The sequence below is a fragment of the Molothrus ater genome, chromosome 3 (assembly GCF_012460135.2).
Source record: "Molothrus ater isolate BHLD 08-10-18 breed brown headed cowbird chromosome 3, BPBGC_Mater_1.1, whole genome shotgun sequence".
In the NCBI taxonomy this organism is placed as follows: domain Eukaryota; kingdom Metazoa; phylum Chordata; class Aves; order Passeriformes; family Icteridae; genus Molothrus; species Molothrus ater.
Window position 1 is genome coordinate 51,671,529 of NC_050480.2, and position 25,768 is coordinate 51,697,296.

Consider the following 25,768-nt stretch of genomic DNA (forward strand, 5'->3'; position numbering starts at 1 on the left):
ATCTTGTAGAAATGTTGTAGATATTGTTCCATATGATGATTACAAATCTGGGGGTACCTGCATTTAAACACAACCACAGTCATATTTCCAAGCAGTAGACCTCAACCTGGTAACATTGTTTGTGAAAGGACAAAATTTTGTACACATCAGAATGGGTATACTACCTTTCTGTTTATTACAGAGATAATCCTTTATTTTATTTTTAAAACTGAATGTTTAAATAGAATTAGGATTTTTTGTTTAATTTGACAATTACAATAGCGGCAAATATTAAATTAGATGTGGTGCACAGTAATTTTTATCAGCATAGTGTAGCAGAATAAAGATCTTTTTGAGAGATCATACAGCTTCTACAATTTGGAAAGTAAATAAAGAAGCAAAAATAAACCTGCCACATCTCCTCATTTGAACTTTCCCAGACTGAGCTTAATCAAAGTGTGGGTTGCACAGAGAGCAGAGTACGTGGTTTGGTCTGCAGAGGCTCCAGAAGAGTGCTAGGCTCTCTGTTTTGCATAAACAAATTGAAAAGGTTTTATCTCATTACTAGCTTAAATGTGAGTAAGCAGAGCAGAGTATTACTTTATGTTCAGAGTGAATGATGGGACATTTCTTTGCAGTTAATATGCTACCACTTTGCATATGGACATTTTTCTAGAGCCACAGATTGCCTTTATGCTCAAAATTATTTTTGAGGCGAAGATAAGCTGTTGTCCAAGCCTATGCCATAGGATAGCTGTTTTTGGTTCGGTGTTTGTGTCTTGTTGGAATAACATGGGTTTGTTTGTTCTGTAGCCATTCCAGCCCACCCACATCTTGGTGGTTTGGCCCTTCTGCTTGTCTGCAGGTGTGCCCATTGCTGACCTCATTCAACCATCTATTTGCAGTCATAAATACATCTAACCTAATGTTTGGCCATATTTGTGTTGTGATATCCTTGAAATAGAAAAAACCCTGAACAATTAATTGCTTCTTACAAAGGAAAACTTTTTCCCACCCAGTGTTCATCAAACTAGGTGTTTTTTTAGCTGTGGCACGAAATGATTGTAAATTTTCTCTTTTATTTTGGGCATCACCACACACTTGGAAGTACCTCTGCTGTGTCACCTGCCTGTTCTTTCTCAGTTCAAATGACCATCTTTGTTAGTACTTCCTTTTAAAATATATGTAAAGTGCTTAAAAGTTTTCAGATGTCAACATGAAAGCAAATTATAATTAATTCTAATTCAAATTATAATTAATATGTCTAAAGTGCTAGGCACTCTAGCTAAGATTTTCTGTGGCTTAGAATTGGCCTAATTCTGTCAGGCAGGGGAGATTTTGTTGTTCACTTGAATATGACTAGAGTTACCATAAAATATTTGGGTTTTCTCTCTGAAAATTCAATTCCAGAGCTACCTAGATTTATTTCAGGATGTTTTCCTATAAAAATTGTATCATCCATGGAGAGAAGTAGATTTAATTTTTATGCCAGAATGAAATCCAGAAGCATTTTGTTTTATGAGGGAACCCTTTAATGTATTTTAAAATATACTGGTAGTGTTAATACAACCCACCCCAGCTGTCATTGGTATCCTGTGCTACTGCCTAAGCATGTGGAGTAGCCATTAACACTGCTGTCAGGTGGGAAACTCTGTGTGCTTCAGCTGTGAAAAGAAAGTTCCAGTGCAAAGTGTAACTTAGTGTAAAAAAAACCTGGATAATGCACGAACTGCAAGTACAGGCTTTTTTCCCCACAGTGACCTTGTTTTCATTTGATCCTAACCTTCACAAAATTTGGGTCTTTAAGGCTGAAATAGACAGTGTTCCAAACTGGATTGCTTTTGCGCTCATGTAAAAATTCTTGGCTGAACAAAATTTGTTGTCCAGCACTTCACCGAGGTTGGATAAGTGCAGAAATGAAAGTAGATGGAGAGGTAGAGGTCAAAACTCATGCCTGAGAAAGAAATGCTAAGTATAATCGGACAAAATACAGGCTTTAGGGGTAACGATGACAATGGAGAGAAGTGCGAGAAATTAGAGAAAAATATGAATGAATATTAGCACAGATTTTGGAGGCGAATGCTGGAATGTATTAGTCATTCAAGAAAAAAAATTTAAAAGAGAAGTACATACGTATGGGATAAGACTATATCAAGACTGTTTCCTTCCCAAATCCACAGTTAGACATTGTAGCTCTGTGGCTGGCTGTGGCTCTAGCTTTCCAAAAATGACTCATGAAAGTCGCTTTTGAAATTGTGTATATCAGTACTTGCAATTGTCTTAATGAGTTCATATGGTGGAATTCAGTGCTGGGACTCTAAAGAGGCAAAATCAGTGGACAGAACAAGCTGGACAATTAATTTTGTTTCATAGGATATGAAGTTTGCATATACACATGACTGTTTGTGTGGTGCAATCATTAATGAGTCAGATATGTTTTCCTTAGCCCCTGAGTTTTAGGGCAGTCGTCAGATGATTGAACATAGTGTAGGAAAGACTAGGATAGGGTATTTCTCACACAAGTTAAAAGATATATATGTAAAATAGTCAGGAAAATACTAGAAGAGAGGGAATGTTTTCATGGTTAGGAAAATTGGCAATTGTGAAAATGGGATACTATTCCTGCTTTTACTGATAAGTTCTTATTAAAAGTGGTCAAATTGCTTTGACCAAAATTTTCTGTTGGGCACTAAATACTCATTTTTGGATTTTCTACAGTGGGCCAGATTGTCAAAGTGCTCTCCCAGCTACAGTTTAAAGTCGTTGGTAGTGTGCTTTGCCCATATAAAACCCTGTACAAATACAAAGTGGTTAAGGAAAATCAGTAGTTTTATTTCATTTGTGAGGAACCAAATATCTGTGGAAAGTTTTTCCATTTTTGCCCATTATCTCCATGCCATGATAGGAAAAAGCCATTTCCCCTACAGTCTATTCCACTTCTGAAGTCAATTAACATTTTTGAATCACTTAGATAACTTTGGTGAAAGCTCTAACTAGCTCCAGAGGAATTTGTTAATTTCCCTTTTCAGTTTAGTGTTGAAGTATCACACTAAATAGTTCAATATTCTTTACTATGGGAGGTATGAGTAGGATGCAGAAAAAAAATTGATACCATACTCCAGTGTATTCTTATGATGGAAACAAATTAATTGCCCAGTGAAGCTTTCAGTTTAGGAAGTGTTGAAATTAAGTGCTTGATTTCACTGTTTGAAAGGGGTGTTCAATTTGGTTTGGGAAAGAATTGAAGGGGAAAAAGAAAAAGGCCTTTATTGTATAAAATATATTTAGAAAGTGAATTTCCTTTTGTCTATGGTGGTGAAAATTACTTGACAGGCAGATTATGGATATGTGGGGCTCCTAACCAGGAATATCATAGCTAAATTTGTTCCCATTAAAATCAATAAAATATCTTGGATTGCTTCTAGAAATGTTTGTGGTGTGTATTGCAACAAGTATTCATTCTCCACAGTTGAGAACTGCTCTTGGCCAATGGGATTGCAAAATATCTGTCAACTTTGGCTGACAGCCTAACGTTGCCACAGCAATTTTTCTCTTTAATGAGTAAAATAGGTGATGTTTATAGAAAAATAACTGTCTCATGAGAAGCTGTGCAAAACGTTCCATTTTAAGCCATTCTGTTTATATATAGTTTCGTTGTTTGTTTTCTTTTCTTTTTACTTACTACTGTGGACATTTGCATGAAAACAGGATATTTCTCCTTCAAATTGCAGTCATGGACAGAATAGCTACTATACCAAAATGGAGCCAACCCACTTAAAACAAAAACCCAACCATTTTACTTACCAAATCTGTTTCTTCTGTGCATGCAAAGTTTCGAGCACTTATTTTCCTACCTAAATTTAGGGGCTGGTTTTTTTTTGCATTAGCTCTGTAAAATCAACAAAACCATATGGATGTAATAAAGTGAGAATACATTTCTGCAAAGATTAACTTATTAAAAGTTCATAAATAACATTTATGTTTTAATATTTACATTTTTATATTTAATATTTACATGATGTCAGGGATAAGAGTATATTTTGTTATATGTGCTGGCTTTTTCTTTTTACACAGCCCAGAAACAATGATAAATACTCAGGAGAGAGAGATAAATAGAAAAGCTGAGTCCTGGTTTTGGTTGCTGATGATCAATAGAATTAATAAACACAAAGAACATCGGAGTTCTCTCTGATGGACAAATTTGATTTTTCAAAGTCTCAGGTTGAGTGTAACATTCTACCAATTAGGGACATACACTTTTACTGACAAGTTGCATATTTTCTCTGTTTTGGCAATATCTTATAATGCCCTTAAGATTACTTTAGGTGTCCTGGGATGAACCAGTGTGCATTAACACAAGTGTACATTAATCAGTGTGCTTTAACACAAGTGTACATTAACAGTGTACATTAACACAAGTGTACATTAACCAGTGTACATTAACACCCATGTTCCTGTATGTATTTACATCACTTAACACCTTAGTCCCTGGCTTCAGGCCTGTGTGAGTGCCCAAGGAAATTTCTCAACTGCCCAGAGAGCTCTGTGTCATTTGTTTCTCTGGCAGGAATGAGAAGGAGAGTGAGTGAGGTGTGCTGCCAAATCCCCAGCCCCTGTAAACCCTCATCCTGGCAATCAGGATCCTGGATCACAGAGCCTTACAGCTGGAGACAGCTCCAGACAGAGCCCTCTTACAGGGGTTCTGCCCTGTAGGGGCTCACTGCCCTGGGCTGGGAGACTGCCTGCAGTGGCTTGTGACACACAGCATGCTTTTCCTGCCCCTTCTCCTCTCAGTCTAAGGTGCTTCTCTGAAAGCTGATACCTATCTGTGCAAAATCCACTGGATGAAGCTGTCACCTGTTTGTACAACTGCAGGATTTATATTCACTAATAAGTAAATATTCCCTCTCTGGTTAATAAATGGAACGCCAGGACTGCAGGGCAGGTGAGCATAGTCCTCTGACTGTAAAGATTTGCAGGGAAATTAAAAATGGGCAGGCTTTTGTTTGTACTTCACAGATCAAGTTTTTGAATTCCAGAAGCACCTCTGCTTCCCACTGCTACCTGTAAATCTTTCAGACAACATATTTTTCTCACTTGAACAAAGGTGTTCCACTGAGCTTTCCCAGTGGAACCAGCCTGCATTTGGCTCTGAGAGCCCAAACAGTCTCTTTACCTCATTGGGGCCATATGAATTTATGCTTTGCAAATAAAAATTATAAAAACTATGTAAAATATACCTCTCAATTGGCTCTTTGGAGGAATTAGTTGCATTTATTCCTATTTTATAATTGTTCTGTATGTAATTTGCACTCAACAACTTTTTAGGTTATTTTTATTTTGAGCAACTAATAATTCATGGTTTTTCATCCTTGTAGGATTTGACACGGGATTGTGGCTTGATGAAATGTTTGCAAAGTAATTCAGCATAAATAGGCCAGTTAGTTTCTTTGGTTATCTCTTGGTGATATTCAGCTCCCACCTATTTTTTCAGTGCTGCTTTGGCAAACTGTTACAGATTTCAGCAGCAGTCAGTTCACGGTAATTATATCCTATAATACACCAAGTAAATAAATGATAAATCAGCAAATGTTAACCAAACAAGAAATGCAACCCTGGGCACTAACTGGGCTTGAAATTCTCCTGGGTAAACACAGCAGGTGAGCAAAAGAGTATGACAAATAGGGTAAGAATTTCTTAAAGCCTGACTGCCACAAGTATGTCAATGGAGCTGAATCAGCATGGGAAGGACACAGTAATTTACTGTTGATTCAAAAGCCAGTAGCTCACTGCTAGGCTTCTGGGTGATGTGGAATGCATCAGCTGGAAATGCAGATGACTAACCTTGAGGGACTGCTGCTTCTGCTGCTCTTCAGCCCAACTCTTGTGCTGCTCCTTTCCAGGGACACTTCTCTGGAAACAACAGCATGTCATAGAGCTGTTGGGATGGCCTACAGTCAGACCAGCAGCCAAAAAATGTGAATGATACCAGTCATCTTTTTAGAAGTTGCAGTTTTACTATTAGCCTTTCTGAATTGAAAAACATTGATTTTGCTTTGCCTTTATCAGGCTGAATACATGGTAAATATATATGTATGTCATGTGTTCAAATTATTGTTTAGCAATATAATTTATATTTCTTTGCTGTAGGATTTCTTACATAAAATATGCTTTTCCTATGCTATCCCTCCAACATTTTCCCCACTAGAACCAAGGCCTTTTTCTGCCTTTCTTCCTCTCACCTCTATTTTTCCGTATAGACATACATTTAGTTCTTGTGTTGATGGTTACTTTACTCTTAAGTTACATCTCTGCCTGACCTTCAGCTTTTCTCTGTTTTCATTGTCAGCTCATGGATGCTATGACTGTAGGACTGTGCTGACTGACCCCTCTGGAGTTTTCACTTCGCCATGCTTCCCGAGTGACTATCCCAACAGCCAAGCCTGCAAGTGGATCATCCGAGCACCTCATGGATTTATCATCCAGCTAACATTTATTGATTTCGACATTGAAGAAGCTCCAGGCTGCATTTATGATTCACTGACATTAGACAATGGAGAAAGCCCAATGAGCCTTTGTGGCATCACTGCCAAAGGATTATCCTATAATTCTACAGGAAATGAAATGATTGTGTCATTTAAAAGTGACTTCAGTATCCAAAAGAAAGGTTTTAATGCCAGCTATGTACGAAGTAAGTAAGTCCAAAGCATTTCATCCCATTATAGATGTTATAAGGAAATGTCCTATAAGGATTAGAATGACTTCCCAAAGGAATCAAGTCCTCCATAAGAAGAGAATGGATGGGTGAGGCTGCACTTTACAGGGTTATCTTGTGTCTTTTATTAGCTAATTTATTTTTCTGTGGATCAAAATTATTTTATTCCAGGACATGACAAGAAGTGTGTTAGAAAACCCTTTCACATGCAAAGATTTTAGGCCTGACAGTTCTCTCCCTGCCAAGTTTTGCTGGAGGATTTGGAAGCAGGATAGGTGTCTTTCAGGTCAGCACACCTGCAGAAGGACAGAGAAACCTAAATGGAGAGCATGAGAGACAACTTAGTTGAGCCAGAAAGATCAGAGAAAGACCTGTGGCCCAGTGTAACTCCCAGCAGTGGGGAGAAGTTTGTGCAGAAAGCAGAACTTCTCAGATTTCATCCAGCCTCTGGAACAAACTCCCAGGGATCAGCTGACATTGCAAAATGGCTACCTGTCATCCCAGGTCCTTGACCTTTCTTTCCCTTCCCTAAATATGTAACAATGGTTTTAAAGATTTTAAAAAGACACTCATGCTTTTTTCCCTAGAAGATAAGCGTACAAATAATTTCTGATTGGAGCATTAATTAGAATTAATTAGACAGTAAAGGGCAGTGAGGTAACAAAGGGCATTAGGACAGTCACTGCCAGGCCCTATGTGTGGCTCACTGCTCATTCCACTTCAGGGTTATGGTTTCCAGTGGCCTGCTCTCAGTAGACTTTCTTTTTGTAGTGGTTGCACACCTTAAACTGAGCACTAGTACTGCATTTAGCCTTTATATTATTGTAGCACAGTAATGTGCTGCAGGTTGGCTTGCTGTAAAAACACAGAGCAGGGAAGTTTGGCAATTCTCTCTTCAGTCACAAGCACATCTTCCTCATGATTATTTAAAAATATTTATTACACATTTCATATATTTTAAAATAATTAAGATAGTAAATCCCAGGAATCATAAGACAAAAGTAGGCATAATTATGTCATCAAAATCTTTGTGCAGTCCTGAAAAGAAGAAAGGTAACATCACAGGGAAGCTAAAAATACTTCTCTCTATTAAGTCCTTTCATGCTGACAAAATAATGTAGTAATAACTGTAGGAGCACCTGTTTTCTTATTAGAGTCAAAGCAAATTTTCTGAAAGGCTTCTATTTGAAGAGGCTTTCTATTTGAAATTAACAAAACTCTTGCTGTATTGTAAGAAGTTGTAAAATCAAGTGGATCATAAAAAATTATATGCAGTCAGATTATGCAAAATATTTAATATTTTAATGTTTAAATATCACTGTAAGAGATGAGTTACAATTGGAAATAAAAGATGCAATGTTGACCTCAGCTGTGTTTAATAAGGAGAAGAAAAGTCTACAAACATAGGCAGAGAACTCTTTGTGTATATATACCTAGACTAATGTATTATAATGGAAGCAAGAATATTACCTCCAAATTGAGTAGTACCTTATACTCATGGATAGGACCATCAAAATTAAATAGTCTTGGAAGATAGCCTTTTATGTTGAAAAAGAAGGCTATTCTCCAGTGCCAGTAAAAGTACCAAAGACCTTCACCAGTGGCTTATATTTTAATGTTTCACAAATATATTAGTTCAGAAACTCTATGTTAAGTTTTGCTGTTAAGCACCTAGGTTGAGACTGACTTCATTTGGTTTCATTATTCCAAATATGTAACTTTCACCTGACATCTTGATTTTGACTGTGGATGCTGGGAGAGCTGTCTGCATTCTTCTAGGGCAAATTATAACTATTCTATTCTACTATTGTATTCTACTTATTGCTCACAGTTGTGCAATTGTGTTACTTTCAGAACATAGTTACAGACAAAGATCATAGTTAAACTTAACCTGGAAATGGATACAGAAAGGAGTCTGGGGAAAGGGATCATAATGTACTGCTTTCCTTTCAAGTTATAAAAGCATGTGGAAAATAGCACATCAATGTGCACAAACACTGAAATGACAATGCATCCACATGGCAGATGCCTGTGCTATGCTTGCAAAGAGTTTCCACAGGCATCCAAAAGATTGCACACCCCTTCACTTCACATCATGTGAAAAATTGCACACCCCCTCACTTCACATGAAGTTTCAAAGCTTGTAGTTCAAGCTGACACCATCTTTAACTACCAAAAATATGACATGGCAGCAAAAGCATTAATTTCACCCAGAACTAGGGGAATGCTGTTATGTTTTTTTCCATTTCTAAGAAATTACATTTTATATATAATAATAAAATTAACTAGTTTGTTCCACTTTGAATTTCAAAAAGTAATGCAAAATTGGAACGTAAAAGGCCATTCAAAGACACACAATTTGCTATCTAGAAATGAAGTTTAAAAAGACATTAGTGATACAAACATCCTAATATGCAGCATGTACACAAGACAAAATACATGTGGGGAAAGACAGACAAGAGAGTGAGTTGTGGGAGGGAATTAGTTGGGGAATAAAACAAGTTTGTGTGACTGCTCAGTTTTATTTAAGTTTCAAACTGAGTTTTCCAGAGTCCTGTTGTCCATATCAAATTGGCTACCCACAAAAATGTTTGTTTCCTGCCTGCCACCTCCTGCAACACACCAGTAGCAGATGGACAGGCCATATCCTCAGCTGCAGTAAACCAATCTAGCTTTGCCAGTCTTAGGGGAATTATCTCAATTTACACCACATGAAGAGATGTCATGGTAAATAATTTCCTAGTAACACTTAACTGTGAGTAATAACTCCACCAGTAAGTAGAAGTCAGTCACAAAAAGGGGAGGAAGGAGAGCCAACAGACCTGTGTTAGTACAGAAATGCTTGAGGCAATTTAGCATACAGTTAAGTAGGACTGCATTAGCCCAAATGAAAAGCACAATTCACTGAGGTAGTAACAAAACACCTCCAAATATACTGTGTATGTAGACATTTGCAGACCTCATTAAAGTTTGGCACATTTCTTCCAGCCTCAGAGACAGGGAAGATGAAAGCTGGGGAGCTAGAAACAGCAGAAGGCACCCCTTAAGCACCAAACTATACTGAAAAGCCCATCAACTGGCAGGAGACCAGTGCTCCCTGCAAGGGATTACAAAGTAGAGCCAAAGGACTCCTGGCTTGTTCATGCATTAGGGGGTGTATGAGATGTGAGACAGTGAGATGCAAGTAAGGTAGATGTTTGTACATTCTTCATAAGAAAATGTGTCAAAAAACTCCATGCCCATTGTCATCCAGTTATCACAGAACAGTCTAAGTTGGAAGGGACCCAGAAGAATCAACTCCAGCTATGGTGTGAATGACCCATACAGGGATCAAACCCACAACCCTGGCATTATTCACACCATCCTCTAACCAGCTGAGCTCATCTCAGGATCTTCTTAAGAGAAAAAAATTTAGCATCATTCTGAAAGCATTCTGAAACACCTGGATGAGTATTCCAAGAGTATATGTATATTCTTCCTCAGAGAATAACCAGTTTCTCTGATACTAACATTTAAATTCATCGGTGTGATGACTGACTGTGCCACAGCAACCAGGAAAGTGATCTGCACTTAATATTGATGGCAGGATTCAGTTTTCTCCATGTGGACAAAATACTTGTCAGTTTTCTCTTTTCAGTATATGGGGAAGCTGCCAGTGGTTAAATCTGTACGATGAATACAGCAAAATGGAGTAGACTTCTTCAGTACGCGAGCAAAGTCCTTCCCATTTATTTCTCTTTCTGCACTGTTTAAATGTGACCAGGTGGTCCATAACTTTTCTGACCACCTGGTCTGGATAGTGTTCATGTGAATAAGCTTTCTTCTTTTTCTCGTCTTGAATCCTTACACTTCTTCTGGAACACTTTCCATGTTACGTAAAGGAGCTTGCAGTATAATTAACCCGCTAAAAAAATGCCCCTGTTTTCAATGGAGAGTTGAACGCATTTTCTATCTATAAAATTGTTACAGCATGCTTTTTCCCTTGGGAAAAAAAATAAATCTATGAAGTAAATCCAGTAACTATAAAAGCCCAGTATTTTTCTCTCTTCCCTCCTATTATGCAGTTGCTGGGTTGGCAGATAATGCGCAATGCTTTATGTTATTTTACTATGTAATATATTGGTCAAATTATGTTCTTATGTATATCCAAATATGGTAGTTTGGAGCTCAGAGTCTTTGCAAGCAGCTGGCAGAGAATTTGCAGTACCACAGACAACACAGAATCCTTATACACCATGTATCTGTGTCTTTTCCTGGGTATGGCGTGACAGTCACCCTTCCCTCAGGTCTCACACTCTCATGTTTGAAAGGGTTTTATTTCAATCTGAGAAGAGAATAGGTGTCGTAATTAGTATCTCATGACATCACTGATAAATCCCAGAGGAGACTGGGAATTAACTACTGTGGCAGTTATTCTTCATGTTCTGCAAGAAACAGTTTCATTTCCAGCATATACACTGTGAAAATGTGTAAGAGGTAGTAGACATTTGCAGGAGATACGGGTCTGAGGCAGAACTGAGGAGCCAGAAGTAAAACTGAGGGCTGTTGCAATCTGTACCAGACACCTTTGCATGAATGGTAACCAGAAACTTTTCTGAGGAGAAATTTGCTGTAAGAGTTTTGCTGCCATAAATGTGACAATAAAGCTGAGCATAGTGATATTCTCTTTTGAAAAATAATGTTCTCTGAAATATAGTGAACAGAATTTTCATTCATGTACTCATGGAGAAAAAGTATGTCATGTGATACTTTCTTGTTTAGTGGTTGTCATTTTGCATGCAAATGAGTATACATAACAACAATTAAAGCAATTCTGCCTATATACCCTTACAGCAATATATAAATTGCTGTAGGACTAGAAATTTCTAGACACTTGTGCAAAGTCCAAAACTGCTGATCCAACTGTTACTAAATAGGGAACAGCTTGGATAGAAATATTCATAAGCACACAATTTCAGTATTCGACCAGAAAGCTGCTGGGGACAAAATGAGAAGATGCCTAATGCTGTGCAGAAATTCCCATTAGCTGAATTCAGCAACAAAAGGCTTCAGTTTGCCAAGGAATGTAATGGGGCCTTTCTTCTATTGCGATATTTAAAAGAAGAAAGGCCCAAACTTCACTGGTGTAATGCATGCAGACAACTAATTAAAATAATATATTTTAAAAGCATGTCATACTGTGTTTTTCAAATAACTGGTTTATTCCATTGCTTAATGCATCCTTACTAGATGAATGAGAAGTAATTTTTATTAAATGAGCTGAAGCAGAGTTGGAGGTCAGTAGGTAATATGTCCTAATATTGCTCTTAACACAACTTAGGGGGTTGTTAACTCGGTGTTACACAGGATTCTCTGTGCCATTGAAAGGATTGCTGCATATTTTCAGCTGAGTTCACTCCCAAGTCAAATTCCCCTTGGTGTGTGCTGCTGGTGTATTACAGTGATAAAAACGACCTGATGAATGTTTGATTTAATGAATGTTACTTTAACCCCTGCTGCCAGTCTGCCTTTATTCCTATATGATGAAATTTTTTTTTTTGATAGTTTACACATCTGCTCTTGGTTCTAGTTGCCGTGTCCCTGAGGAATCAGAAAGTCATCATTCCCCAGGTTCCTGACATTGATGCTGTGTCTGTGGCAGAGACCGTCTCAGTGCCAGAGCTCAGACAGTTTACACTGTGCTTTGAGGCAACCAAGGGCAACAGTGATGACAACGACGACTGGAAGGTTTTCTCCTACACTGATGCATTGTTGAGAGAGCTCTTCAGCTTCGGGAAGACCACAAAAGGCCATTTTCTGTCCATCTCAGGCACACAGTGCATCCTTAAGAATGCATTGCCCCGAAATGCAGAGTTTTTCACAGGAACCTTTCAACAGCTGTGTGTTGTATGGGACAGCTTCTCGGGCACTATAGGTATATATGCCAAAAACACCTATCACATGGTGGACTGTCCAGAGATCTATGACAAAGTTATCCCTGGAAATGGGAGGCTGGTGCTGGGCTCCAACAGCAATGAAGTGAGCTCTCTAAATGGGGACATTTACAACTTCCGCCTCTGGAATTTCACCATGAATGCGCAAACACTGGCCAACCTCAGCTGCGATGTGAAAGGAAACATTGTAGACTGGGAAAATGAATTCTGGAGTATTCCAACTTCAGCGCTGAAAGCAGAAAACAATTTGAGTTGTGGTGAGTATGCCTTGCCAAAACTTTTTTGCTTATCCTCCCCCCCACACTTCTGTATTGTGCTGAACATACCACATACCAAGATAGAAAAAAATGAGAGCATTCCCATGAAAGAAAAATAGCAAGCTCTTACCTTTATTAGAGTTTAGCTCAACTCTTACCATAAACAGAGGCTTTGAAAGGGTATGGAGTTGAGTCCTTAAAGGAAAAGGACAACTCCCCTAAGTTTATTGAGCTACATGAAATGATCTGCAGATCAAAGATTTCCTAAACACTCCATATTGGCTCATTCAAAAAGGGAATAATGGCGAGTACCTACTAGCCTCAGATAAGATTACTGTGGTCTCTGGAGAAAAAAATGTATGTTAGCTAATTAATTACTAAATGTTTTTGAACCTGCCCTTTGGCCCTTTGACTAGCCAGTGGAGCCCATGCTAGCCTCATGTTGTATATGCAGAGGCAGCAAAAGCATTGACAAAAGCAGTGCAGAGGTGACAGGAAGCTAGAATAAAATATGAAATTAGAAGAGATGGACAGGAAGGAAGAGTTAGAGATAAAAATCATGATATTTTTTCTTCATGATGACATATTATCAGTCCTTTTTTAGCTGGTACTTACTGAAGGTGTTTTTTCCTGGAGATTACTCCAGAAGATAAATATCAATACATTTAACAACCTATTCTCATTTTATGTCTCAGACACTTGATTCACATAAATGTCCTGGAGTGTTTTTTGTACATTTGATAGAGCATCTGTCAGCATTCTGAGAATCCTTAGTTTAGAAGAGAAGCTGCCATCGCTAAGGCATTCTAGCTTCTGTATCTAGTAGTTCTTGAGGGATTAAGGTGGCTAAAAAGGCTGCTTTACTTGCTTTATTGTACTCATATCAAAGTGGGTGATGCTCAATCACAGCTAGAACTACTAAGAAAGATCTTAACATGCCTCTGCTAAAAAAAATTAAGCAACACCTCTATGAAACCTCAAGCAACTAGGTACCTTTGCTTTTCTACCAGAACAAAGAAAAGGCTGATCTGACCATGAGTGATAAACAAAAACATTTTTTCTGGATAATGTTGTGCAGGTTTTTTTTTGACAAAAAAAAACCTGTTTCTATTTCATTTGTATAAACTGACCTGATAGAGAATAACTTCCCAGAAAATCATGCTATGAGGCAACTGACTCACTAGCCAGTCTTTTTCTTTCCTTGACATGAAATCACCCTCTATGATACAGGCTTTCCTGAGCCATAGTATTCCTGAAAGAAAATTCTGGGTGCAGAGCCATTTCAAAGATCCTAACTAATCCCAGAGATGAAATTGTTAGAATTGTCTTCCATTCCTCCTCTCAAGTAAAAGCCTTCTTTGTAAAATCAGCCTTCAACAGGAGAGTTGATGAGTCAGGCTATCAACCATGAATAAACCACTGACATTGGGGAGCTGACTCTGATTAGGCTTCATTTAAAAGCAGTGAAAGGATTTATGCAGAAAAGAGTTTTTCACACAGCTCCAGTAATGCTTCACCAGGAAGTGGCCTGTAACTTAAAAAAAGCCCAAGCATTTAGCAGTGATCTCAACATATCTTTGCCTGAACAGTGCTTACATTTTCAAGGGGTATTATTTTTATAGTTTTTCAGACAAAACTTTTACAAGTAGATTTATGGGGCATAAAACACCAGCAAATTGTTTCAGATAATCTTTTCATAGTTTTGCCTTTTATTAGTTTATTCCTTAGACTAATGTTTTCACAGCTGTGCAGTTGTGGTAGGGTGTTTGCATAAGACTTGACCAAATTATGGTTTTATTGCCATACCTTTGTGCAGATGGCATGTAAAGGTATGCATACACAGCCTAGGTATCCAGATTATCTTAAAACAAGTAACCTAGGTAATGATAGAAGTATGGCTACTGCCCACCAGTTCAGAGTTCGGTGCCAGCAAACTGAGGAGCATTTAATCAACTTCTGGTTCTGATTCTGAAGTCTGCACTGGCCAGAGCTATAGCAGGATAGGATCTACTCATTTTAAAGGTAACATGGCCACATATCTGTCCATGCCTGCAATTGTTTGTTTTTTCATGTGCATTTCATGGGTTCTTCATTCCCAAAGGCCAAAGGAATCCTTAATTTTGCTCTCAGATTTAACTCAGTGTGGGATGTGTCTGACTTAGGCAGCTGGCCAATGTTTCAGGCTAAGATAATTGCCCTCAGTGCTGTTTATGAATAGTAGAATCAAAAAGGCTATTCCACAGGTCAGTGCATCGCATGCTGGAAAGATGTCTCAGTGAAGTCAAAGTTCTTTTGCTGTGGGAGTGCCTGTTCCTCTCCACTGGCTATAAAGTCTAGCATGACAAGCAGAAATGGATGTCTGAGTTTTAGACATTTGAACTGAGATGTATCACACAATGTGTCTGTAATACGGGTTCATGGGGTCACAAATCCTGTCAGCAAATCTGCTCCAGAATGGGTTCCTGTCTTCATGGGTACACAGCTCCTGCCAGGAGTCTTCTCCAGTTCCAGTTTTCCATGGAGCAACAGCCTCCTTCAGGCATCCCCCTGCTCTAGCATGTGGTGGCTGCAGGTGGATCTCTGCTCCACCATGGACCTCATGGGCTGCAGAGGCACAGCTGCTTCCCCATGGTCTGCTCCATGGGCTGCAGGGGAATCTGAGCTCAGGCACCTGGAGCACCTCCTGCCCCTCCTTCCTCACTGGCCTTGGTGTCTGTGGGATTTTGCTCTGACACATCCTCACTCCTCTCTTGGCTGCAATTGCTGTTGGGCAGTAACTTTTCCCCCTTTTAAAATCCATTATCCCAGAGGCACTACCATTGCTGCTTACAGGCTCAGCCTTGGCCAATGCATCCATCTTGGAGCCGGCTGGCATTGGCTCCATTGAACATAGGGAAAGAGTCTGTGAGAATCTTCTCAGAGAACTTCCCCTGGTACTTCCTTGCTGTCAAACACTTGCCATGCAAAATCAATGCAATAGTCTTCTGACTTAAATGTTTTGTAAATTTGGATTTGATTTTTTTTTAGTTTCACCAAATAAAATCACAATCTTTTTTAAAATACTCAGTGAAGAAAATATGAACACCCACAGTATTTCCATCCAACTCCCAGGTCATCTTTCTCTGTTACATGACAAGGGTGAAACAGAGTAGGTTTTGATATTGACTGTTTAATATTAACAAAATTATTTTGGGAGAAAAAACCCACCTCATGGAGGGTATAGTACACTTATTTAGAACATCCTTCCTGGAGTTCATAAGAATTGTACTGAGAAAGTGAATTTGCCTCTCTCTCTTAATCCATTAAAAAAAAATCAGTGAAATTTAATATTTGTTGTTTTAATTACACTCTATATTTGTTGGCAACACATGTAATGTTATCTGGGTCATGATACAATTTCTGTGTCAAAGCTCCACGCTTCATTTGTTCTTGCATCATAGGAAATATTTTCTTAGCTAGCTTTACAAGCCGATGGGTGGTGGCTGTTTAATTTTGTGGAAGGATAGTGTGTTTCATGAGAGAACCTCATTGACTCAATATGATTCTGAAGTGGCAAAGCAAAAGCCAAAAGGGCAAAACTCCTAGCGGGTTCACATTTTGCCAGAGCTCTATGGTCCCATTGTGTTCAACACAGTGTGCAAAGGCAGCTGTATCTGCAGTTGAACCTCTGGGATACGTGGAGTGTAATTAATGCAGTTCCACCAGTTCTTTTTCTGTAGCCATTCTTGGGTGCCCTGGTTTTGTCTCCAGATCATCATCAAAGTGTAATGCTTGTTGTTATGAATAATTCTGTAGAGGTACAGACTTATAACATTATCTGTTTATAAGTCATGCATACCAGCATAATAATCACACCCTTGCCCAGGGCAGAGGAGCAAGTTTAATCACCTTTTATCTGGCTGGTGTCTGTCCCAGGCAGATTACTCACAAGTGTGTGCTGGGTAGCCTGTGCTGCAGCAGCAGAGCGTGGTCACTCCTCCAAGGCACACGTTGTTATGAAAATCACATAAATCCCGTGGCCATACTGACCCCTTTGCTTAAACCCATTTCACAGAGCACACACAAGCTGCATTCCTTTAATGTGATGTTATTCAGTGAAAGCTGAGAAAACTGCGGGAGGATACGTGAGTGACTTGCGAGTCAGCAGGGTTTTCAAGGATTCCTGAGCTGCAACAGATACTGAAAACTTGTAAGTCTTATAGGCAAATGGCAGTGTCAGTTTTGCAACTGAGAGAAATTAGGAAGAGGAATGTGTCGCTGTGAGATATAATGTGTTTTAGGCCCAGTAACTAACCCTTTCTAAATTATTTGATTTCTCCTTTTAAAGGCTCATATCTAATTCCCTCTTCTTCAATTGAACCAACCAGTTGTGCAAACCTAGGAAGCCTTTGCCAAGGTAAGAAACCCAGATCCTTTCCACAGTTTCATCTTCGGGAAATCTTTATTTGCCTAAGGGTTTTATTCCATTTCTTTTTTATTATTGTTTATAAGAGGGTGAGTGGCAATAAAAAATAGCAAGGAAAGGAATTCTTTAGTCTCATCAAGTATGTGGGTGTCCTGTTCGTACAATATGTGGAAAAAATGTGATCACTCCCATGATAATACATTTTCCAAATAGTCTCAATTATTTCAAAGCTGAATTAACTGACTGCTTTCATTTCTTTCTCCACTTCTTTTCCTCCTGCACAGTAAGGAGGAAATTTTCACAGTAAAATATTTTCACAGTTAATATTTTCACAGTAAAATATTAACCAGTATAAGTAGTAGGTAAATCTGTAAAAAAACAACAAAAAAACCAGATGTAAATAAAGGAACTAGCTTTTATTCAGGGCTTTTTTTCAATAAGATATTTTATTTTGAGGCTAGATACTTTGAGATTAGCAAGTATAAGAAAATTACCATCAGACTGCAAAATTTAGCAGCTTTTAGAGAAAGAAACACATGCTACAGCACTTTAGTGATGGATTAGTAATGAAAAAATGACCATATATAAAAATTCATTATGTGTTTTTAAAGGTCAGCTCAGTTGAATGCAAGGAATAGGTGAATCCTATAGATTTCCATGTCACATGAATCAATGGGCATGCAAGGATGGTTCTGCTCAGATGCTGAATTTCCATAAAACGTTAACCCATTTCCACAATGCCTTCATGAACCCCGGCCTTACAATGTGTTGGCATGCTATGTTAAACTTTAATTACAGCAGCAACTGCACCAAAAATATCTAGCTTTGTAACCTCTTTCCAGGTGAATGGTGGAAGAAAGAGACAGGAGAAAATAAAATATAAGAGGAGAACAAGAAGTCTTAGAACTCTTTCAAAATCAATATTTTAAAGTAAATCAGATTTGGCTTAAAAGTAAAAGGGGAAATGCACTCTACTTGGAAAGCCAGTAAGACATCTATGTCAGTTTTCAGTGTACTTTTCCCAGATTTTCCTGAGGTAATTTGGTTCAGGTTCTTGGAACATATTGTACTTGTCTCCTTAGGGAAAGTGAAATGCCATTAATGTCCATAATCAGATTTTAAACAGTAATTTTCAGGCATCATATTCACAAAGCAGAGTACAATATAAATACTGCAACTCAAATAGTTTGGGTAAATGAGGCATCCACAATTATTCAATATTAGTCTTTTTGTATGTAAAGGGTATCGCTGTATAAATATCCTTGTCCATTCTTTTGGAATATCTCTGAGTGTTTTTGTCCATTAAAATAGTATGGTATGGAAGGGAGAAAATATCTTTCATAACATCAGTGAATGTGGCTGCAGAAATGGACACATTTTCAGCCGAACAAGCCTGCTTTTCTAAAAACCTCATCCTTTGTCCCAGCTTTATTAACTTGTCTGGTAGATATTGCCTCTGATAAAAGATGCTGCCTTTCAAACTTGCCTTCGTAACTTCTTAGACCATCAATAAAGACTTCAATAAAGACTATGAGTATTTTCATGAAGGTAATACTCTTTCCTTCTCTAAAAAGTATTTGGTAAAGTGTCTATTGTGTTCAGTTTGTCACTTTGGAATAAAATGCCAGATCAGATTTATCCCTCTGAGCACCATCATAATTATTTTCATAATAATGAAAATCATAAAAATATGTCTCTCAAAGTTTCAGACTTTGTCTAAACTGAGAGGCCAGTTTGGATTCCTTTGTTTGTTGGGTGTTGTGCAATAACATTAAAATAGTTTGTGGATGCCAGGTTATGTCAGCTATGTCTGATGAAAGAACTGATTTCTCCATTATGCTCAGTAAACATTTTGGTCATTAGATGCCTCCTTCAGCAGCACTGGCTGTACGACACAATCTGTAAGAAACTTTGTAAATTATTCCTCAGACAATAGCTCTGAAGTTTCATGGAAGAGCTTTTTTTTTATATGTCAAGGTGTTACTTCATATGCCTACTTTCCCAGTTAGAATCTGTTTGTTCCAATGTCCAGCTTTTCCTTCTCTTTCTAATTTTTTTAAAACCTGAACATGAACCTGCTCCCTAAGCTGTGACAAGTTTGTGAATTTTGGACTCAAAAAGCTAGATAAATCAACCTAGCAAAACATAAAAGAATGTGATTTTTTGTCCAAAATATAACTGCTTAAACTTCCTAGGTTGATTCTTCCAAAATCTTCCAAAGCCATGTTATACTGGGAGATTTTACCATACCAACCTTCAGATTTTAAATAAGGGTTTTCAGGAAAAAAATCTATCAGTGAATGGACTTGCATTCCATGGGAGTTATTGAACAAAACTAAATTATTTTCCAAACCATTATTTGAATATTTAGTGGCGTGATCTTTGAATTCTTCTAGCACATATACCCTCTGAGTCCATTGTGGGGGAAATTTGCAGGTTTGGCTCCTCCTTCTAATTTTGGAAAGTGTTCAGCTGGTTCTCCAGGATTTTGTGGAGTGACTCCTGTTGGTGTCAGTGGGAAGAGTGGAGCTGAGTTTCTACATAAAGCTTTCAAAATAGGTATTTTACTTCACCTGTTCCAAGCCTGATCTCAATTCTCTTCATTGTTTTGAGTTCAGTGGAGTTAATTGAATCCTTACATGAGTGTTTTAGTTTCTCATTTGTTTGTCATATTCAGTCTTTGAGGAGGGGCAAAGATTCTTTTCACAAGCAGCATTCTAAGTGCACGCATCTTAGAACTTCCCCATTTTCTGGTCTTTACACAACCAAGGCTCTAATGAGAGGATTTTGAGTTTATGAAAGGAGTGCAGGACTGATCCTGCAAAATTTACACTGGCAAAATTCCCACTGAAGTGAGTGCAAGTAAGGATTGCAGGACTGGGGCCTCAGTTCATATCTATTCATCACTTTGTACAGAAAAAAATAATGTGTTTTTTTAACATTTATGGCATTGTGTGTAGATGGTTTCATTTTACATTGTCATGCATTGTTCCCATTTTGTCTTACCTTATTAACATTCATATTTCATTCAAGTTCACCTCTTTCTCATCTTTATTACCAGCTACTGTAAATGCTACTACTCCTACACCACCCACTGTCACCACTAACATGCCCGATACTAATAGAAACGATAAGCCAAACAATGGTAAGAAATCCTGTGTTACATTTTTCCTTGTACTGTGTCTAAAGAAAATTTGTTGTATTTTTAGGTGTGTTTTTCCTACCATCATAATGTCAAGGGTCATGTCTCAGTTCTGATCTCATTTACACTGAATAAATCAGGATTAAATCTCTGGACCATGTCAGAATGGTGTAAATGAGAACAGAACCAAACTCAGTGTTTATTTGTTTCGTGTTTACCTGGCTCTTCTGTGAAAGGGACTAACTTTGTGTCACCCACTGCATTTAAGGATGCAAAGAACAAGGGAAGGGAGAGGGATGTTTGGAAACGGTCCGAAAAGAACCGTGCTGTTGAAGGCTTTCAAGGCTGCAGATTGTCAGACATTGTGCAACTCCTGCCTGTGCAGCCAGGGTGGTAGTAGGCTCGGATTGCCTGTTCCTCACTAGTTCCTCGCCGTTCCTCAGGCGCAGGAGCCAAGTGGAACCATTCCTATGGAGCAAAGCCACTTCCACTGAGTCAACAGAAATCTTTCCACTGACTTAAAGAAGAGCTGGATTGGACTTTACTAGGGAAAATGTTGACAGTATCAGATATCGTTTACTTTTCATTTAGAAAGATTAAGGGAAAAAATAAGGTAGTAAATGAACCTATTATTAGCACAGGAATAAAGCCAGGATTTCTTTTAAAGCTTTCTCAAATTCTGTGATATCACTGTCTCCTAAAGACTGAGCATCATTTTGTGAAGTGCTGCTAAAATATTTATTGGTTTGTTAAAGCGGGTTGTTAAACACAGAGATAGATTTTGCCAATTTTCATCACAGGCTTAAATGTATATTTTTTTAAGATTTATTTTTTCAGTGTACTCCACAGAAATAAATTTGAATCTGGGTGGGGTTTGTGGTTTGGTTTTTGGGTTGCTCTTTTTTTTGGTTGGGTGTTTTTTTTTCCCCAATCCATCAGTTGTTACTGCAGGATTTAAAACTCTTGAAGTATTTTTTCTCTTGGCAGATATTTATTGTACGCTGGCAATCAGGCAGTACAGTGCATAATGTGAAAGAATTTATCTGAATCCAGACTGTTTGGTTTTAATAAGCTGTAGAAGTAAGAAGAAAATATTGAAAATTTCTTCCAAGTAGTGTTTGCTTCTTCTTTGTGGAGCCACTCACAAGTGTTCACCATAAGCAGTTAATTCTGCTTTTTTTAATGACAGAATGAACTCAATCTTATTAATAGTATGAATAAAAAATTGACAATTAAGTCCTTTGTCTAGCTTTGAAAGTCCAGAGAAAAAGTAGGAGGACTATGAAAATAAGCCAAGTTCACTTATGGTAGAAGCAAATTAAACTTTCACTCAGCTAACAGGCATCATTTTCCACTCTTGGTAAGTTGATTTTTAGACCAAGAACAGAGAGTTAAGTTACATATATTTTCTTTAATCCATTAACTATGTGGCTTGCTACACACAGACCTGCAGGAATTCAGACTTCCTGCAACAGTTATCTTCAGAATGAAGAGAAATTCACCTGAATTTTCCCATTCACGACCACAGAGGCAGCAAGAATCTAAGATAGAAGGGATCAAAACAATAGGAATTATCTCAACCCCAATTATTTGGCCAGTGAAGCAAAGGTCCCTGAATTTCAGTAAAAATTCAGCAGATGATAACCCAGAGAGAAAAAGCCCATACAGCTTGTTCCTTCCAACTTTGTCCACACCATCTTCTTCTGAGGAGACCAGCAACAAAACTTTGTCTGCCTATACAGAAAACATCAGCCTAGGTTATACTGTAATGAATCCGTTGCCGAACGAAAATATTTTGAATTATTCTAGAAGTCCATTCCATGGTACTTCTGGTGCAGCTGATGCAGCTACAGAGCTGCTTGTGAATGCAGCAGTTCCTCTTCTTCACAGCAGAAATCCCAATGCAGAGCTAGCAAGGACTTTGGCAAGTAGGCTCCATCTTTCTGACTCTGAGCCACCGTTCCACTCTCCTGTTAGCAGCAGCAGCAGCACTGCTTATGAACACAAAAAAGGAGCTCTGTGGACTTCATCCTCCAACAGCGACACAAGCAATTTCATGCATACAAGCAATGTCTTGGAGCCTGTGAACTGGTGGAATGAGCCTGTATTTCATCATCATATCACCTCTGATATTCAAGGCAGACATCATTTTCTTTCTAGCATGTCTGTACCACCTACAGAGAAGCCACCATTCCAAAAAAGTAGGTTAGATTTGCTAGACTTGACACCTGAAAATTTTTACCTGGAAATGATAGAAGGCAGTGCTGACAGGAAAACGTTTTCTACACTATCAGCAAACAGTGACTTTCAGTTTAGAAAATCTGTGCACATTAAGGACCATCACTCAGGAGGCGTTACAAATTTAACCTCTGTGGATATTCTACATGCAAAACCAACAAGTTTTTTTCAGAACATGAAAAAATCATACACAAAATTTATGCATGACAGCCAACTGACAAATTCAGTCCGAGGACACAGTAGAGAAGTATTAAAATTTTCATCATTTCTGGTAGAACCAGGCTGGACAAGCTCAGCATTTAAGCATGTTGTAACAACCCTGGCTGTTTATCAACAGCTGTTGACTGACACATATTTGAAAAGTGACAGCATATTTATAATTAGTAGTAATTACTGGTCTCATTATTTACAGCATTCATTATATTTTCAAAATCCAAGTGAGACCCTCACAAATGGAGCACTGGAGAACAATTTGGATGCATTTCATGGTAGTAATGAAAATGAAGAGTCAGCTTTTTCCATATTGGAGCCAGAGAACATGAATCCAGTTGCTGACTCCTGGGACTCAGATTATTTGGATTTTCCAACAAAATATGTAGATATATCCCCCTCTTTAAGAGCAAGTTTCTGGACTGTTTCCCATCACTTGAAAGAAGCATCTCAATTGTTTTCTGGGGAGCCATCAGAAAATTTCTGGCTCTCATTTAATAAACAGCTTTCTTCCCCAACAGAGAGGCTGCTGTCCATTAGTTTACATGCTAACTCTGACAATATCTCTGAACAAACATCTACCATTAGATTTTTAGGTCACAGAGCTGAAGAAATTAATTTTTCTAGTCATGTATCAATTTTGGAAACGCAAATCTTTAGTTCATTTATTCCAGGCTTTTCAAAGAGAATTTCAGAAAGTAATGGTCGGTCAATATCACAATTGCAGTCAACAATGAGCTTTGCAAACCTAACTGTGACTTCCAACAGTGAATTTTATTTTGATTTTCCTTTTCCTTCCCTGGAAGCACCTTCCATTCAATCCTCTGTATGGGCACAGGTAAGCCCTTTTGATCAGGTACTTGAAAACTCTGCAGATAGTTTGCACATGCAATTTCAAACTGACATAGTAAGTGATCAAACTGACATGACTTTCCTAAACAATAGGCATCAGCCTGTTCCTGTCTTGCCAACATATTCAGGAACTCAGCCTTCTGGTTCAAGGGATAGCCAAGCTCCTTTCTTGATCAGTACATCTGGGACTCAGGTTACTTGGAGAGTTAAGAGTTCAACAAGCAGTACAAGAACACACAAAACACAGCAGTCTCAAAGTCTTCTGGAGAATGATGCTATAACAAATACCATCGATAAACCAAGTAAAGTTCAAAAAGATGCAGGTATTTTTTTAAAAAGCGTCAGTTCAATGAGTTCTGAATTTTTTTCAGTGTCTTTGGAATTAAGGCAATTTCTTCATTCAGAGTCCGAATTCAGAGACAGTGTAACTCCTAACACCTATTCCACACCTCCACTCCCACAAAGTTTTCAGAATCATCTTGACACAATTTCTCCAAGCTTGCTCCCTCAGTGGGATGTCGAAGAGTTAAACTTGCCAACAACAGAAACACCGAGAAATTATCTAACTGTTTTAGGACAAAAGTCCATTGAAAATCAAGCAGACAGTCCAAAATACTCTCTCTGGGCAGTAGAACAAGAAATCATTGACAATGATAAAGACATGAGGGATTTTGCTGTTCTGACATCAACAAACATACTGAGGCTTTCTGAATGGAATTCAGAGGGGGAGGTGTATGGACCCTTTAGCTGGAGCAGAGAAGCAATATCTATCATTACTGCTAATGCCTTGGCTTTTGAAAATGCTGATTATGAACATCTTGCAAATCTCTCTTCTGTTCTGGAGTCATCAAGACCTGCAATAATGAATGATGTGGTACCTTTGTCATCTTCCTATAGCACAGTTTTTATTCAGCACAAAGAGACCATCTTGACAGGCACTCTGACAAGAGCTGCAGCAGCCATCCATCACTCTCTCGTGCAGATCCAAACATCACTTTCTTCTGTGACATACCATGAGTCATCAGTTTCAGCCCATGTTTATTCCTTGGCCAATTTACCATCTGGGACAAGCCAAAACAGCACCTCTTATCCACCACTGAAACAACTTACTAGCTCTGCTGCAGTCCTTTTGCCTTGTTTGTGTGACTTCTTCACTGAGCTGGGCTGCCTGTGTCGACCTGAGTTCCAATACAGTATGTCAAGCTGTTAAGTTAGATGTAGAAAAAACCCCAGATCATCTTATCTATTAGATATTCAGTCTGTAGAGTGAATGTAGAAGTAGCTGTCTTTTGTCCTTTAGATGTAGGATCATTTAGCATATGAAGATGTTTTGGAATAATAATATAATTACAGTAGAAGGGAATTTGTAATATCTTAGTGATAGTAAATGTCATTAATGTGTGATTTCTCATAATTGTGTTCTTCTCTAAGACAGCTCTCATGAGACTGTGAGGATAATCTACTGGTTTCCATGTATTTTATATGACTTAATGACAATTTATTTTTTGGGAGTATATGAATGTTTTTTACTGACATATTTTTGAGGATTTTACTTTCAAAAATAGAAGATTTTTCAAAACTAAGTGTTTGAATAATTTTCCTATTAGAATTCTTTAAAATACTCACATTTGATTGATCATTATATTTTTGTAGTTGGTGGTGGGCGTAGGAGCATTTTTTCCAGGCTATTTTTTCCTGTTTTTTTCAAATTTTCTTGGCTACTTTTCACCAATTTTATATTATCTTTTTTTTTTTTGTTTTCATTCAGCATTTTGGGGAGGGATTTCAACTGTTTAATTTGAAGAGGGATAAATAAGTTTTAGTTTTTACTATCTACTTTACAGTCTCCTGAGAGTATTTTAAAATGCAGATTACTTCTTGTTCTTTTTTTTTGGCCTCATTAAAACATGCTTTGGGTCACCATCTGGGGGAGATCTTAAACCTATCGCCTAGTTTGTAGTTACTGTGTATGATTTTTAAAATACTTTGCATATTCCTATATTAAGGTGATTTTATCACTATACATAATTATCTAAG

The 25,768-nt window shown here is 38.0% G+C and overlaps 1 protein-coding gene across 1 annotated transcript in view; it reads left to right on the top strand.

Moving 5' to 3' along the window:
• ADGRG6 (adhesion G protein-coupled receptor G6) overlaps positions 1–25,768 on the top strand; it is a 110,881-nt gene that overhangs the window by 36,059 nt on the left and 49,054 nt on the right. The window contains exons 3-6 of the mRNA XM_036381073.1: positions 6,329–6,670; positions 12,264–12,884; positions 17,212–17,280; positions 20,351–20,434. Coding sequence (XP_036236966.1) covers positions 6,329–6,670; positions 12,264–12,884; positions 17,212–17,280; positions 20,351–20,434 — 1,116 coding nt within the window. The remainder of the gene's footprint in view (positions 1–6,328; positions 6,671–12,263; positions 12,885–17,211; positions 17,281–20,350; positions 20,435–25,768) is intronic.